Source organism: Myxocyprinus asiaticus, chromosome 2 (genome assembly GCF_019703515.2).
Source record: "Myxocyprinus asiaticus isolate MX2 ecotype Aquarium Trade chromosome 2, UBuf_Myxa_2, whole genome shotgun sequence".
In the NCBI taxonomy this organism is placed as follows: Eukaryota; Metazoa; Chordata; class Actinopteri; order Cypriniformes; family Catostomidae; genus Myxocyprinus; species Myxocyprinus asiaticus.
Genome location: NC_059345.1, coordinates 15,074,614 through 15,090,278, shown reverse-complemented (window position 1 = coordinate 15,090,278; position 15,665 = coordinate 15,074,614). Strand labels below are relative to the sequence as shown.

Sequence of the window (15,665 nt, the reverse complement as noted above, 5' to 3'; positions counted from 1 at the left end):
CAAGTGAGCAATCTTAAAGGAACAGTTCACCCAAAAATGAAAATTTGCTGATAATTTACTCCAGGCCATCCAAGATGTATCTAAGTTTCTTTCTTCATCAAAACAGAATTTAAGGTTTTTAGGATTTCATTTCAGGCCTCCTCCTTTAAACAATGCAAGTGAATGTACTCCATTTTTTGACGGTCCAAAATGCATATTTAGGGTGCATCAAAATAATCCACATGACTCCAGTCGACAAATAAAGTTCTTCTGAACCCAAACGATTGATTCTTTTTAGAAACAAAACAATACTTATATACTTTTTAACTACAAATGTTCACTTCCGTACATCTCTGTGATGCACGCTCATGAGAGGGATGATGTAATCTCATTGGTAAGGTCACACGTCACGTGGAGGAGGAGGCAGGAAGAATTACTGCATGTATCATGGAAAAAACATGATATAGGAAAACATGACAAATAGTGAGACTGAGGCAAATGAGAAACAAGTTTATAATCCCTCATTGTAATAACAATAAGATGGTAGATGCCTGCAGGGAGTACATGAGGTGGGGGACCCATTACTGACTGTAATTAAAGCCTGAAATCTCTTTTTAGCCACCCTGCAGTCTGGCCCTTCTGCCTCTCACTCCTCTCATTTTATCCGTTTACCTCCTCCGTTTGGCCTCTGCTGACCATCTCAAAACCGATCAGCCCTACCGGTTAATGAATGTAAAGCTTAGTTCCCTATCTGTCACTCACTCGACGTTGGTGTCAATGTAGTGACACTAGGGGTCACTCTTGGGAGCCCGTGACACCTCTGGTCTTTGATAAAAGGTCAATGAAAATTGGCGAGTGGTATTTGCATGCCACTCCCCCGGACATACGGGTATAAAAGGAGCTGGTATGCAACCATTCATTCAGATTTTCTCTTCGGAGCCGAACGGTCATGCTCATTGAGCTGAATACTACTGTTCATTCACCTCTGCTGGATCTGACGGCGCATTTCTGCCCCCTCTGCACTGGTGCACTGCAGAGAACACCCCTGGGCGCTTCGGCAGAAAAACTAGAGAGTATATTTTCTGAAAGAGCATTTTTCCCCTCTAAAAGAGTATATATTTCTCTAAAAGAGCGCACACACGGAACGTCTTTTTAAAGACGCATTTTTTTAAAGATGCTTTTCCGATTGTGTGTTATTCCTGGTTGTGCTTGTTATCTCTCGCCTTCTAATGGTCACGATCACTGTCTTTCATGTCTGGGCACTGCTCACATGGAGACAGCGTTCGTGGATGGTCATGTTCTCATTGTGAGAATATGTCCATGGCAACGTTGCGGTCGCGGCTCGCCTTCGTAAGAAAGCAAGCCACCCCAGAGGCTCCCGCCTCGGTCCTTTTACCCACGGGTATGAGGCCAGCGCGGCTAGCACTGGGGGCGATTTGGGGACCCCAATGGGACCGCCTCCGCCGGGTATCCCCCCACGGACCTCCCATTCCCCAGCACACTCGTCTGCCCCGATCGGGCTTCCGGGTGAGTCCACCGGCTCGTCTCACGGCGAGTTCGACCTCTTATTCGGAGCCCGCGAAATTGATGAGCTCTCGAGCGCAGCATCGGAGAGCGGGCTCGTCCAATCGGAAGCCTCAGCTGGGCTCCTCCCTTCGGGGTCGATTGCCAAGTCACAGGCTGACGCGGAGATGACGACATGCTTTCCCGGGCAGCCGCGAGCGTCGGTTAGAGTGGATTTCACCGCTCTTCCCTGAACCCTCGTGGCTCGGTGATTGGTTCCTGGGCTCGCGGCACCGCTCAAAGCCACGCCCCGCCCCCGTTCCTTTATTCCCGGAAGTGCATGAAGAGCTGACAAGGTCGAGGGAGGCACTTTTTACTGCCTGGTCCCAATCTTTTCAGCTTCCCCGCCCTCACTACCCTCGATGGTGGGGCGGCCAAGGGCTATTCGGCAATCCCCCGGTGGATAAAGGCGCTCGCGGTGCACCTATGCCCACAGAGCGCCGCCACCTGGCGCGGGTGCCCAAAGCCCCCGTCCAAGGCCTGTAGGTTTACGTCATCTCTGACGGCCAAGGCCTATGGTGCCGCTGGACAAGCCGCCTCCGCCCTGCACGCCATGGCTCTCCTGCAAGTCCGCCAAGGCGCTAAAGGAACTGCACGAGGGTAGTTCCGCCCGGGATTGATGCAGGAACTACGCTCGGCGACCGACCTCGCTCTCCGAGCGACGGAGGTCACGGTGCGGTCTCTCGGGTGGACGATGGCCACACTAGTGGTCCAGGAGCACCACCTTTGGCTCAACCTGGTCGAGATGGGTGAGGCTGACAAGACACGATTCCTTGCTGCCCTCATTTCCCAGGCGGGCCTATTCGGCGACACCATCGAGGACTTTGCCCAGCAGTTCTCGATGGTAGAGCAGTAGATGGATGCTAGCCGGCATATCCTGCCCCGGCGTGGCTCAAGATCCCACACCCCGTCTACTCATCGCCAAGGGCGTCCCCCTGCGGTGACTGCACCGGCTCCGCCGCAGCCCACCTCTTCGGCCCGGCCCCGGCATGGAGCCCACCGCAGGAAGCAGACGCCACCCGTCTCGCGGCTGCCCAGAACCCGTGAAAGGCTTCAAAGCGCCCTTGAGACGGGCGACCCAGGAACAACAAACCCACTGCTCTGGAGCTGGTAAGCAGATCTTCATCTTTTTGTTACCTTTTGCATTTAATTGCGCTGCATGCCCAAGTGGCTGCAGTACTCAAGAGCTCAGCAAGAGTGGTTTCCTTGTTCCCTGGGTCACGTATCCGGTGTGTATGGCCGTCATCATGACCACCGTCCACTACTCCATTTGGCAGGTTTGGCGCTCCAGTGGTGGTCTCCCGCCCCTGAGCGCCCAGCTGTGGCACAAATCCACCCCCGATGTGACAGTCTCCACGGGTCACGAGGACAGGCCTCTTCCTCCCCCGTCCCAGGCTGTTCCGGGGGTGGTCACAAGGAGCCAGGTAAGTGCTTCAATGTCCTTAGACTCAGCACGGCCACGACGTGGTGTGGCACCTCGAGCTCCGCCCCGCCGCGAGGCCCCACCTGCCCGTACATCCGATGACGTTGTCCCTTTGGTCCCCCTTGCACGGAACTTGGACGCATGGCTTGCACTTTCCAATCCGTCACGAGGGCTGGTCCGGACCGTCCGACTCAGCTGCGCGATTCACTTCGCCGGGCATCCGCCCAGGTTCAGCGGTGTCCACTTCACCTTGGTGAAAGACGAAAACGCTGCTACCTTGCGCGGAGATCGCTACCCTCCTACGGAAAGGCGCGATAGAACCTGTCCCTCCAGCCGAGATGAAGAAGGGGTTTTTTTTCAGCCCCTACTTCATCGTACCGAAAAAAAGGCGGTGGGTTGAGGCCAATCTTGGACCTGTGAGTTCTGAACTAGGCTTTACACAGACTCCCGTTCAAGATGCTGACGCGAAAAGGCATTCTGGTGAGCGCCCGGCAACAAGATTGGTTCGCGGCAGTAGACCTGCAGGATGCGTACTTCCACGCCTTGATCTTTCCTCGACACAGACCCTTCCTGCAGTTCGCGTTCGAGGGTCAGGCATATCAGAACAAAGTCCTCCCTTTCGGCCTGTCCCTGTCTCCTCGCGTCTTTACGAAGGTCGCCGAGGCTGCCCTTGCCCTGTTAAGGGAGGTGGGCATTTGCTTTCTCAACTATCTCGACGACTGGCTAATCCTAGCTCACTCTCGAGACGTGTTGTGCGTACACAGGGACCTGGTGCTCTCACACCTCAGCCGACTAGGGCTTCGGGTCAACTGGGAAAAGAGCAAGCTCCTCCCGGTTCAGAGCATCTCTTTTCTCGGTTTGGAGTTGGACTAAGTCTCCTTGACGGCGCGCCTTACGAACGAGCGCGCCCAGTTGGTGCTGGCCTGTTTGAAGGCGTTCAAACAGGGAACAGCGGTTCCACTGAAACTCCCTCAGAGGCTCCTGGGGCATATGGCATCCTCGGTGGTGGCCACCCCGCTCGGGTTGATGCATATGAGGCCGCTTCAGCACTGGCTCCAGACTCGAGTCCCGAGACGGCCATGGCGCCATGGGACACACCGCGTGGCCATCATGTTGGTCTGTCACCGTCTTTTCAGCCCTTGGAACGACCTCTCGTTCGTACGGGCAGGTGTTCCTCTAGAACTGGTCCCCAGGCGCGTCGTGGTCACGACAGACACCTCCAAAACGGGCTGGGGCACCGTTTGCAATGGGCATGCAGCTGCCGGCCTCTGGACGGGTCTGCGACTGCATTGGCACATCAACTGCCTCGAGTTGTTGGCAATTCTGCTCGCCCTGTGGAGGTTTCGGCCATTGATCCAGGGCAAGCACGTGTTAGTTCAGACAGACAACACGACAATGGTAGCATATGTCAACTGCCAAGGTGGTTTGCGCTCTCGTTGTATGTCACAACTCACCCGCCGTCTCCTCCTCTAGTGTCAGCAGCACCTCAAGTCGCTGCAAGCCACTCACATCCTGGGCAACCTCAACACTACGGCGGACGCGCCGTCACAACGGGTTACCCTCAGAGGAGAGTGGAGACTCCACCTTCAGGTGGTCCAGCTGATTTGGAGTCGATTCGACAGGCACAGGTGCACCTGTTCGCCTCCCGAGAATCCTCTCCACTGCCCGCTCTGGTACGCCCTGACCGAGGCCTCCCTCGGCATAGACGCACTGGCACACAGCTGGCCCCCTGGCATTTGTAAATATGCATTTCCCCCAGTGAGCCTGCTTGCACAGACCCTGTGCAAGGTCAGGGAGGATGAGGAGTAGGTCATCCTGGTAGCACCCTACTGGCCCGCCCAGATGTGGTGCTCGGACCTCACGCTCCTTGCGGCAGCTCCCCCCTGGCAAATTCCCCTGAGGAAGGACCTTCTTTCTCAGGGAAGGGGCACCATCCGGCACCCGCGTCCAGACCTCTGGAATCTCCACGTCTGGCCCCTGGATGGGACACAGAAGACCTAAGCTGTCTCCCACCTGCGATGGTAGACACGATCACTCAGGCTAGGGCTCCCTCTACGAGACGCCTGTATGCCTTTAAGTGGCATCTGTTCGCTAAGTGGTGTTCTTCCCATCCCCCCAGGCTGCGCCTCGTTCCCTCATCGGACCTCTGTAGTTCTTCAGGGTCTACAGAGAACCCCCTTTGAGCCTTTGCAGTCAGCCGAGCTTAAGGCACTCTCCTTGAAGACTGCCCAGCCACACACGGCCCCAGGCCCGCACGTGGTCTCAGCCAGGCACCCAAGGCCTTCTCTTGTGAGCTGCCTCCTGCGCTGTCTCCAAGCAGAGGATCGCCCACTGGCTCGTTGACGCCATAACTATGGCATATCTCGCCCAAAACATGCTGCCCCCGGTAGGGCTACGAGCCCATTCTACCGGTGGTGGAGCGGCTTCTTGGGCCTTGGCCAGAGGTGCCTCTCTAACAGACATTTGCAGAGCAGCAGGCTGGGCAACACCCAACACCTTTGCAAGGTTCTACAACCTCCGGGTGGAACTGGTTTCGTCCCAGGTAGTGGCACGCAACACAAGCGGATAAGCCCGGGATAGCAGGCCGGGTGTATCGCTTGCACATAGCACCTTCCACCTCCTTTTGAGTTGAAGACGTGCGCTGTTAATTCCCAGTAGTATTCACAATTTGTTTTCCCTGGTTGACTTCCTCCGAGCCCTGTGGCAGTCGAGTTTTCAGAGAGACTCGCTGCCTGCCCAGTACACGCGCTAACTAAGAGCCCGGTTCTGGGGTAGGTGCTCTGCATGTGGTGGTTCCCTGTAAGGCTAACCCCATGCGATCTATATCTCCCGCTAATTAGTTTCCCTGCTGGCAAACTGCGTCTTCCTTGAGCAGAGCCCCTCTGCCCCAGTCTCCATGTTTGCAGTAACTCCTCCCCCATAGGGCAGGATCTACCTTGAAGGCTCTCCACATGGTTGGAAAGACCATGTGATGTATTCTTCCACTTAAATATCCCCCTCTCTTGGGGCGAGGTGTGGTCTCCGCGGTGTCCTCCCCTTGGGAGGGACACCCCCCGACTAGACCTGGCGGCCCTTGTTTAGGGAGTGGAAAAAGAGAAGGGGAAAAGAGGCCACGACTGGGTTAAGCCTGTCTCTGTCTTTGGGTAGTCGACTTGTCCCCAAAAAGATCCGTTCGACACTCATAACTGTGTTGGGGGAGGTTATGTGTCAACCTGGTGTGCTGGCTATGAGGCACACAGCAAGTCTGCACACCACACACCGCCAGTTCACGTAACACAGTTCAGCCTTGTGGCGTTTTGTATAGGGACCCCTAGAGTCACTACATCGACACCAACGTCGAGTGAGTGACAGATAGGGAACGTCATGGTTACTGGTGTAACCTCCGTTACCTGATGGAGGGAACGAGACGTTGGTCCCTCCTGCCACAACGCTGAACTACCTGCTGAAATGGCCGGACCTTATATCGGCTCCTCAGCGTAAAACCTGAATGAGTGGTTGCATACCAGCTCCTTTTATACCCTTATGTCGGGGGAGTGGCATGCAAATACCACTCGCCAATTTTCATTGGCCTTTTATCAAAGACCAGAGGTGTCTCGGGTTCCCAAGAGTGACCCCTAGTGTAACTACATCGACACCAACGTCTTGTTCCCTCCATCAGGGAACGGAGGTTACACAAGTAACCATGACGATTCATATGGCGAAAGGTTCTGGCACAATGCCTCCAACCAAGAATCAGCTGATTCCATTTGTGCTGGTTAAACACTGAGTGATACATTAACTGTGTTTAAGATAAATATTTTAAATAATAGGCGATCCGTTTATTTTGGAAATGGGGTAATTCAGTTAAAGGGCACATAGGTGATTAATTCTGCTTGTGGATTCTATTTATTAACTGGTTACTGATCAAAGATTTGGGCCATGATTTACTCAGATCCCAAAATTACAAGTACTAATTTGCTTGTGCAATCTATCAAATTGCGCGTGTAAGTCGTGGGTGTTTTGCGGGTGATTTGCAAAGAAAAATTATGCAAATAACTACATGTGCAAATATTTTGGACACCCTCCAAAAGGAGGCTTTCGAGTATGCCAACTGCACCAAATGTCCACTCACTTACAGTACGGCTCTCACTAAATAATACTATTTTATTTTTATTCAATTTAATATGGCATTCATTTATAGTATATTTATTTATAGGATTAAACAATATCATCATAAAATCCCTGCTATTTAGCAAGTGTAAGAGAAGTTGATGAAAATACCTGTGTATGACACTCTTCTCTTTAACTCATAATTCACAAAGAAGAAAATAAAATATTATTTACATGTTAAGCCATTGCATCACTGATGTATACTAAAATGAAATCTGAATTTTATCACAATATTTAGCCAGTTAAAATCAATGTTTAAAACATTAAATTACAACATAATTTGGGCATATACTGGTAGTATGCTTTTTTATCTAAGAGTTATAGCAGTTGTATGATCATTAGTATGTTAACAGTTATGATATTGAGTTCTTAAATAACAGAATAAACCTATAATTATTTTAATTTCACATTAATGTGTCAATAATGGGTGTTCAATGTATTCTCCGTTCTCAAAGTCTCTTTTTTGCCACAATGACAGCATGATGCACAGCGCAAATCAAATTAATACCTGCCTTTCGTTCATATTAATTTGCTCTCACAGTTTCCGTTTCTGAAATGAATTTCAGGCTTGATAAATCACTTTGCAGGTGCAATTTGATTCATTTGCATCGACACCGCCCTTTATTATGTGAATTTGTGGGCACGGCTCTAAACTGCACTTTAATTTCGGGAAACACAGAGAAAATTGCCAAGACATGCTATTTTGCGCATCTGAAAAACGCAATCCTTATAAGACTACGCTAGTAGATTGGCTCTGACTTTTTTGCACGTGCTTTCAGTTTTGCGTATGTTTTTATACATGCAAACCTTTAGTAAATCAGGACCTTGCTCTGTAATCACATCTTCATGTTTATTTATAAATTATTTGGTCCAATTATTCCTTTTTTTTCTAATATGCACTCTTTCTTCTCTCGAGATTCTGTCTCATTTGGCTACCTTTCGCTGAATTGCTTTACATGAGTTGAATAACAAATCTTGTTTTGCAGATGTTGAGACTGAACAGAATACTATGGGCTAAACACCTAATTATACAAATAGAAAATAAAATGTACAAATGTGGAAAGGCAATCTGGGTCTAGGTCTAATATAAACATGAACAGGGGCACGTCATGCTACAATACTACTCCAATTTAAATTGTTTCATTATGCTTTTAGTTTTTTATAACTATGTTATAAAAAAACTCAATTTGTTGAAATGGAAAACAAAAATAATCATATGACCCCAAGGCATCTCCCTATTTTTTGTCCTATTTTTCAGCTGAGCACCCAATACAGTTCTAGGTTATTTTCAAACTTAGTGACACCGTGGCTCCGTTTCAAAACCTAGTGAGCTTCCTTGCTGCAGTTACATTGGCAGCTACCTTCTAAGGTTGCAACTGATATGGAAACTCATGAGTGATCGATTTGGAAAGCTCCACATAGGCAGCAATTGTGTATACTGCACACAAATAGTGACTTGAGTTCACAATTCATTCCAATAAAGTTTGATGTTAGCATGTTGCTAAGCTAACTACACAATGAACTAATAAGCATAAAAATACATTACATTGCACATACAAATAATGCTTAAGTTAAAACTCACTTTTAAATTAAAAAGGTGTTTCATCTGCCATCTTGGACAAATTCATACAATGCATTATCGTATTGCCATCACAGTCAAGGATACTTGTGATGTTGCCTTTGATCTTAGCAAAAAAGAAAAAAAGAGCGCTGTGACGAGAAGGAGGGTGGGGCCGGGCCGTGACTATGCACGCCTGGCCCCCAATCGGGCTAATCAGCCGAGGAGAGAGATAAAGGCAACCAAATGCAACAGTTCAGGAGAGAGAGAGCCACAGCTGCCTTTATCCCTCTCTTCGGCTGATTAGCCCGATTGGGGGCTGGGCGTGCATACTCACGGCCCGGCCCCGCCCTCCTCCTCGTCACAAGCGCATGTGTTTATCTATCTTTGAGGTGTTGGTAGATGGTTGTCAGAGCAAAATGGACAAACAGCCATACAACAGAACTGGGAAATGGAATCAAGAGACATAAAGACCCCCCAAACACACAAAAAGACACCACAAAAGCATGTTTCACACTCTAAATGATATCAATGTCCATTATCATATCTGTTTAAGCTAGTGTAAACTTCTTGTTGTGCAAGAAGTGACATCACTCACCAGTTTGCGTTGGCACCATCCACAGACCCCGCACAGTGCGACCAGCCATACGATACACACTGTTAAACCCACCGATACCAGGAACACACTCAGAGACAAAGAACCTGCAATGAGAGAATTGCTTAAAATGCATCTCAATTGTGTATCGCAAAGAGAAAAACAATCAGAGATAATGAAGTAGACCATGTGAAACGTGGCTTGCAATAATTGTCTTTTCATTTGTCTGTGTTGTTGCCTTGTGTTGAATATCGGCCTGGTAGTGTATATTAATTTTCAGACATGGGAACATTTTACAGATGCACTGCAATTCATTCTCAAACAATGCTATATTGATCCATAATAATTTATAATCAGAAAAATACATTATTAATAATTACGTTTATTTATTTTTTTAAAGTTTTTTTTTTTTTCATTTTTCTCCCAATTTGGAATGCCCAATTCCCAGTGTACTCTCTTCTCATAATGGCGTAGTGACTCAATCCGGGTGGTGGAGGACGAATCTCAGCTGCCTCCACGTCTGAGACCATCAACCCGTGCATCTTATCACATGGCTTGTTGAGCACGTTACCACAGAGATATAGCGTGTGTGGAGGCTTAACGCCATCCACCATGGCATCCATGCACAACTCACCATGCACCCCACCGAGAGCGAACCACATTATAGCGATCACGAGGAAGTTACCCGTGTGACTCTACCCTCTGTAGCAACCGGGCCAATTTGGTTGCTTAGGAGACCTGGCTGGAGTCACTCAGCACACCCTGGGATTTGACCTAGCGAACTCCAGGTGTGGTAGCCAGTGTCTTTACCACTGAGCTACCAATAATTATGTTTATTGATCATAAACAAACATTATAGATATAGATAAGTGCCAGGCGGTGGGACTTTAAATAAGTTCACAGTCCAGCCAAGGAATTAAACAATCCAGCATTTTGCATCATGAACTACGTATATATTTAAAGATAAAAAATATCACAGGAATCACAATAACAGGAAAAATATTATTAAGCACTTGAAAGTTTCATGCAGATGGCAACTAGCGCCACTGAAGGGATTTGGAAAAATAAACGTTTTTTTAAACAACCTTTACAATACGCACCCTGTCTGATGCTGATCAAACAAACAGATAGTCCCGCCCCCAACTCACACCACTGGTTGAGCCAATGATGTTGTGTTGGGCAGGATGGGTCGCTCAAAACAAACAGAGGGATTTTAATAGTGCCACAGAGACAAACTGTTTAAGTTTTCGAGAAAATTAACCAATAAATGGCTTACTTGTAGTTGTTTACTACTGTAAGCTGGGATAGAAGAAAGTATTTTAACACCAAAAAAGTTACAAATTTCAGCTTTAAAGGTCCATCTGCACCTTAAATCACAAAACATTTGCACCCCTACACTTGTGCTGAAAAATTGAGATGCACTAATAAAAGTTCTGGAATCATATAGTGACTAAATCAAACTGCCTAAAGATTCTCACCCCACTTTTGGAGCAGTTTCCCGACCTAAATACCAGTCAGGGTTTCTTGAGCCAAATTAGTCGTAATTTGATTTACATGACAATTTTTCACACTCTCTCTGACCCTGAAAATGTAACAAGTTGGTTTTGCTACCAGGGACAAAACGAAATATTTTTCATTTGTTTTGTTTTTTTCTAAGCTGAAACTGTATTTATTCGTTCCGGTTCCGGTATTCCACAGCCTACTTTCCAAATTGGAACTGGTTAGAAATAAATAAAAGAACAGTTAACAATGTTATTTTAAAAATTACAGTACTCTGTGCTATGAGTGATATACCAGTTGCCAGATTTTGCATGAGAAACAAGTGACCTAGTCTGGAAAACAAGCCCAAAATGAGGGACTAGCCTTACCCAAAATATACAAAAAAAAATTTTTTTTTGGCATAGGAATTACAGTATTGGGAATTGTCAGCATAGAATTCATATTCATGAGCATAGTACAAAAAAAAAATTACAATAAATTAAAATAATCAATTAATAGCCTAAATCTCTCTCTCTTCTGCATGCACGACACACTGTGTGGGTGTGTTTGGACTATACGCCACTTTATATATTTAATCCCTGGTGTTCCCACAGAGCGCATGCGCATTCCATGTTTTTCTGGAGCTAATATAGTCCTAAATCACCTTTATACTGCTTTATTAAACAACACTGGGGTGAAACAGAAGGGAGCAGCACACACTCATTTCTCTTGGCCCTTTAGCTGTAATAAGCTAAGTGTAACTTGATCACAATGTAAGGCCTAAATAAAAAAATATATATCTGGATCATTTATTTTAATTACAGATCTGCTTCTCAGGCAAAACCTGACAGAATCAAATCTGTATTACAGGTTTTTTACAGTCAGTTACTTGCTTTTCTCATTACCTAGTATACATTTTCAAAACTCTTCATACTATCAGAGCAACATCAGTGTCTGTGGACTGAACTGTGGATCATCTTTTCAATGCTTTGATACAAAATGCATTTAATGACCACATCTTTCAAAATTCATGAAATCTTTTCTCACTCAAATGCATCCATTAGATAAACTCTGAATATCTACAGACAATTTTGCACACTTTTAAATACTGTTTTCAAAACTGTTAATGTATATTCAAAACAGTAAAATAAACTGAATTAGACAGCAATATGCTTTAGGTCTACCATAATTACATATTGAAGAATACTTAAGATTTGTAAAACGTGAAAAAACAAAACAAAAAACAGCTGATTTCTCTTTCAGCTGATGACCTACTCAGCATTTTTTACTGCTTTACAGTATCACTGTTGTAACCTTCTATATACAAATCAATTGAGAGAAAGACCCAAAGTGAGTGGTCTTCTCAAGGCGTATTGCCATGCAGAGAACATATTCAGTGTGATGTAGAAGATAACTATTAGCCAAATGCAAAGGACTGCATAGACTATCACTACCACTAATTACCCTTTTGAATTGAGTATTTAGCTTTTTGTGTGTGTGTTGACATTGTTGGCCTACTCTGATTCATGTTGAATCATCGCATTTGTGTTTTATTCACATTTAACTTGCACTGCAGTGCAACATGCACATCCTGTGCATGTTTATAAAAATCCAATATGCTTGGCAAAAATAAATAAACTGTACATCATATGTTACCAGTATTTAGTGTTTTAAGGTCATTGTGTTGTGAATAGCTGGGTTTCCATCAAAATGTTTAGCATTTTTAATGCGCATTTCTGAAAATTTTACTAAAGAAAATGCGAAACATTGCGCGTTTTCATAAACTACAAATGCGCATTGTCTTGAGGGAGCCCGCCTTTTTGTCATAGAGCAGCTGAACGACCTATTTGCTTTGGGGAGAGTTGTATTGGCTGTAATAAAGCAATTGTACATTATGTTATTAAATGCTGCCAGGAGACATTGCAGAATAATAGCTCACATAATGAGGGCTCATAATCGACAGCCTCCATATACCTGGGAGCGACCGTGCTCAAAACAGTTCTGGTGGATTTTGAGGACCCACTTTAACGATGATCTGAGGGTGAAGCACTTTCGGGGCTAGGTTTGAAGAATTATGTGCCATGATCGGGCCTTTCATTGAGCCAATCACATCAAGCTCTCGCACACCTATACCATCCGACGAGCACATTGCCATTGCGCTTTACAAATAGCCATAACATGTCATCGCTTATGCGAATAAGCCGTTTCCATAACTTTAATGCGCATTTTAACTAAAGTGAAACTCTAGAAAATCCACCTCCTCCTAGCTCAGGGGTCTCAAACTCAAATTACCCAGGGGCCACTATCCAGGTGGTGTTCTTGATCGAGGGCCAGTTGAACAGTTCATATATAGGCTATATACAGTATATATATATATATATATATATATATATATATATATGCATGTCATGTGTATTCTGTTGATTCATTTCTTTTATTTTGAAATTCTATTTCCTGTTTTATGTCATGTGTTCCTGTTTTCCTTGTCGTGTGATTTCTGTTTTCCCTCCATGTTCATGTGTCATGTTTTCATTGGTTTATTGTTTAATTAGCTTGTTATGAGTTCTGTTTGTTCATTGGTTTATGTTCTCCCATGTCTTGTATTTAAGCCCTCATGTTTGCATTGTTTAGTTGTCTAGTATTGAATGTGAATGGGTATGTTCATGTTCATGTTCATGTTCATGTTCATGTTCATGTTCATGTTCATGTTCATGTTCATGTTCATGTTCATGTTCATGTTCATGTTCATGTTCTATGTTCTATGTTTAACGTTTCTAGTTAGGGTTTTTTGGTTCACGTTTGTAAATAAACTGCACTTGGGTTCTTCATCTTCACGTCTTCGTCATTGCCATCATTGTCAGCAGTTCCAGCATACGCTACAATGCACATACACAGTAACTATATATAACAGTAACAAAGAAAGAAAATGTTATTAAATATAATTTATAAAAATAAAAATAAAAACTGTTGTGAATATGTAACCACTTTTAAGTCTCATTTATCTCAAGTGCACATAATAATATTTTGTTTGATAGCCTCCAAAACTTTTTTAGCCTTGCTGCTGTGCCCAGGAGAACTTCCCTAAAGATATTTTTTTTTAGGAAAAACTCTACTGGCTGATGTGTTTTGTGCTTGTCAGATAATATATATATATATATATATATATTAATTTTATCCCCTTTTCTCCCAATTTGGAATGCCCAATCCCCACTACTTAGTAGGTCCTTGTGGTAGCGCGGTCATGACCACAAGGAGGTTACCCCATGTGACTCTACCCTTCCTAGCAACCAGGCCAATTTGGTTGCTTAGGAGACCTGGCTGGAGACGTTATTGAAATATATAGTAAGGCATAACATGACTTACATAACAATAAGTTAAAGCTACACATATTTGAAAATGAATTTATTTTAGTTCAGTTGGATGGGCAAAATAAGTGACTTAGCTGTACAGTGCAATAAAAATAGAAACGGAGCGGCCGTCACCTGAACGCGCGTCTCATCAATGGATGCTTCCAGTACAGACAGCTCTGTAGATCATGATGGAAGCGATCTAGTTTTGTTAAGTGTGTAATAAACCATGTGGAATATATTAAGCTATGGTTTAATAATCCTTTAAGAGAATTACGGGAAACATTAAAGACCAAAACAAAATGCAGAATGTAAACATTTATTTGGTTTGAGCAAACTGTTAACACTCACGTGGGCCGTATGAAACTTAGCCTATGGCCCACGGGCTGGTAGTTTGAGACCCTGTCCTAGCGCATTAAATGTTAATGTAAATTTTGAGAGTTTATTCGCATATCAAGCGTTTCCATTCAGTATTTCTAATGCGCATTTTCAGACAGACAGACAGACAGACAGACAGACAGATAGATAGATAGATAGATAGATAGATAGATTGGAGTTTGAATATTTGTGGTCTGTTTGAACATTCCGTTAATTTAAGTCAACGTATGAGTTTTTTTTTTTTTTTTGTCTGATGTCAATACCATGACAATTTCAGAAAGATCTGTCTTTGGAACTTGGAGTTTTTGGAGTTTACATAAATGGTTTGGGTGGACAGCAGGGAGCTTTTTCATTTTGTATGTCTACACAGTACATTAAAAGTAGGTTACTCTTTTTATTTCAAAAGAGCAAGGAAAATCTTGTTTTCCATTATATTTCCTCTGTAGAGTATGCCAAAGCTTTAGGCAAAGTCATACCATGACATTAGAGCCCATGAGAATTCTTAGTCACAGATCCGTGAGATATACAGGATATTTACCTTTAAATATGAATAAAGGTGGGAGGTGAGGAGATGTGGTTTTAGAGACCAGGAGAATGAAAGAACCCTGAAAGAAGAGATCAGTGGTTACCTTTTCCTTTTAAAGTTGGTGTAGGAGCATAACTGAAAAGTTTGAGGTTTGAAGGGGTAATACTTTAGATTAAAAAATAATGTTCGAGAAAATATGACAGTGATCCAGTAACTGAGAAGGCGAAGAAAAGAGAGAATAGACTGTGGAAGGAGAAAAGAAAAAGAAGCATGGAGTTTCTGTCAGAAAGGGGGCGGAAGGGAGCAGGATAAATGATTTTATAATGTCTCTAAAAACGTAAAATGAGGAGAATTGCAGTGTGAGGAGGAAGGAAACAGAGAGGTGTGTGTGTGTGTGTGTGTGTGTGAGAGAGAGAGAGAGCGAGAGAGAGAGAGAGAGAGAGAGAGAGAGAGAGAGAGAGAGAGAGAAAAGAGAGAATGTGGCAAGGTTATGTGCATGTTATGGTTTGGGGACATGAATTAAACAGTGAATCTTTTGTCTTCTCCTAAATCTTTAGTTTGCTACAGTGGTAATCAGCTGCCTTGTACTCACATGATAACACAAAAGTAACATGGTTCAGACCGAAATATTGCAATGTCAAAAGAGACCAGCAGAAGGAAGGCGGTAG

At 44.8% G+C, this 15,665-nt stretch overlaps 1 protein-coding gene across 1 annotated transcript in view; it reads right to left on the bottom strand.

The window, feature by feature from the left end:
• The window catches only part of syt7b (synaptotagmin VIIb), a 189,188-nt gene that overhangs the window by 122,041 nt on the left and 51,482 nt on the right, over positions 1–15,665 (bottom strand). The window contains exon 2 of the mRNA XM_051715768.1: positions 9,271–9,374. Coding sequence (XP_051571728.1) covers positions 9,271–9,374 — 104 coding nt within the window. The remainder of the gene's footprint in view (positions 1–9,270; positions 9,375–15,665) is intronic.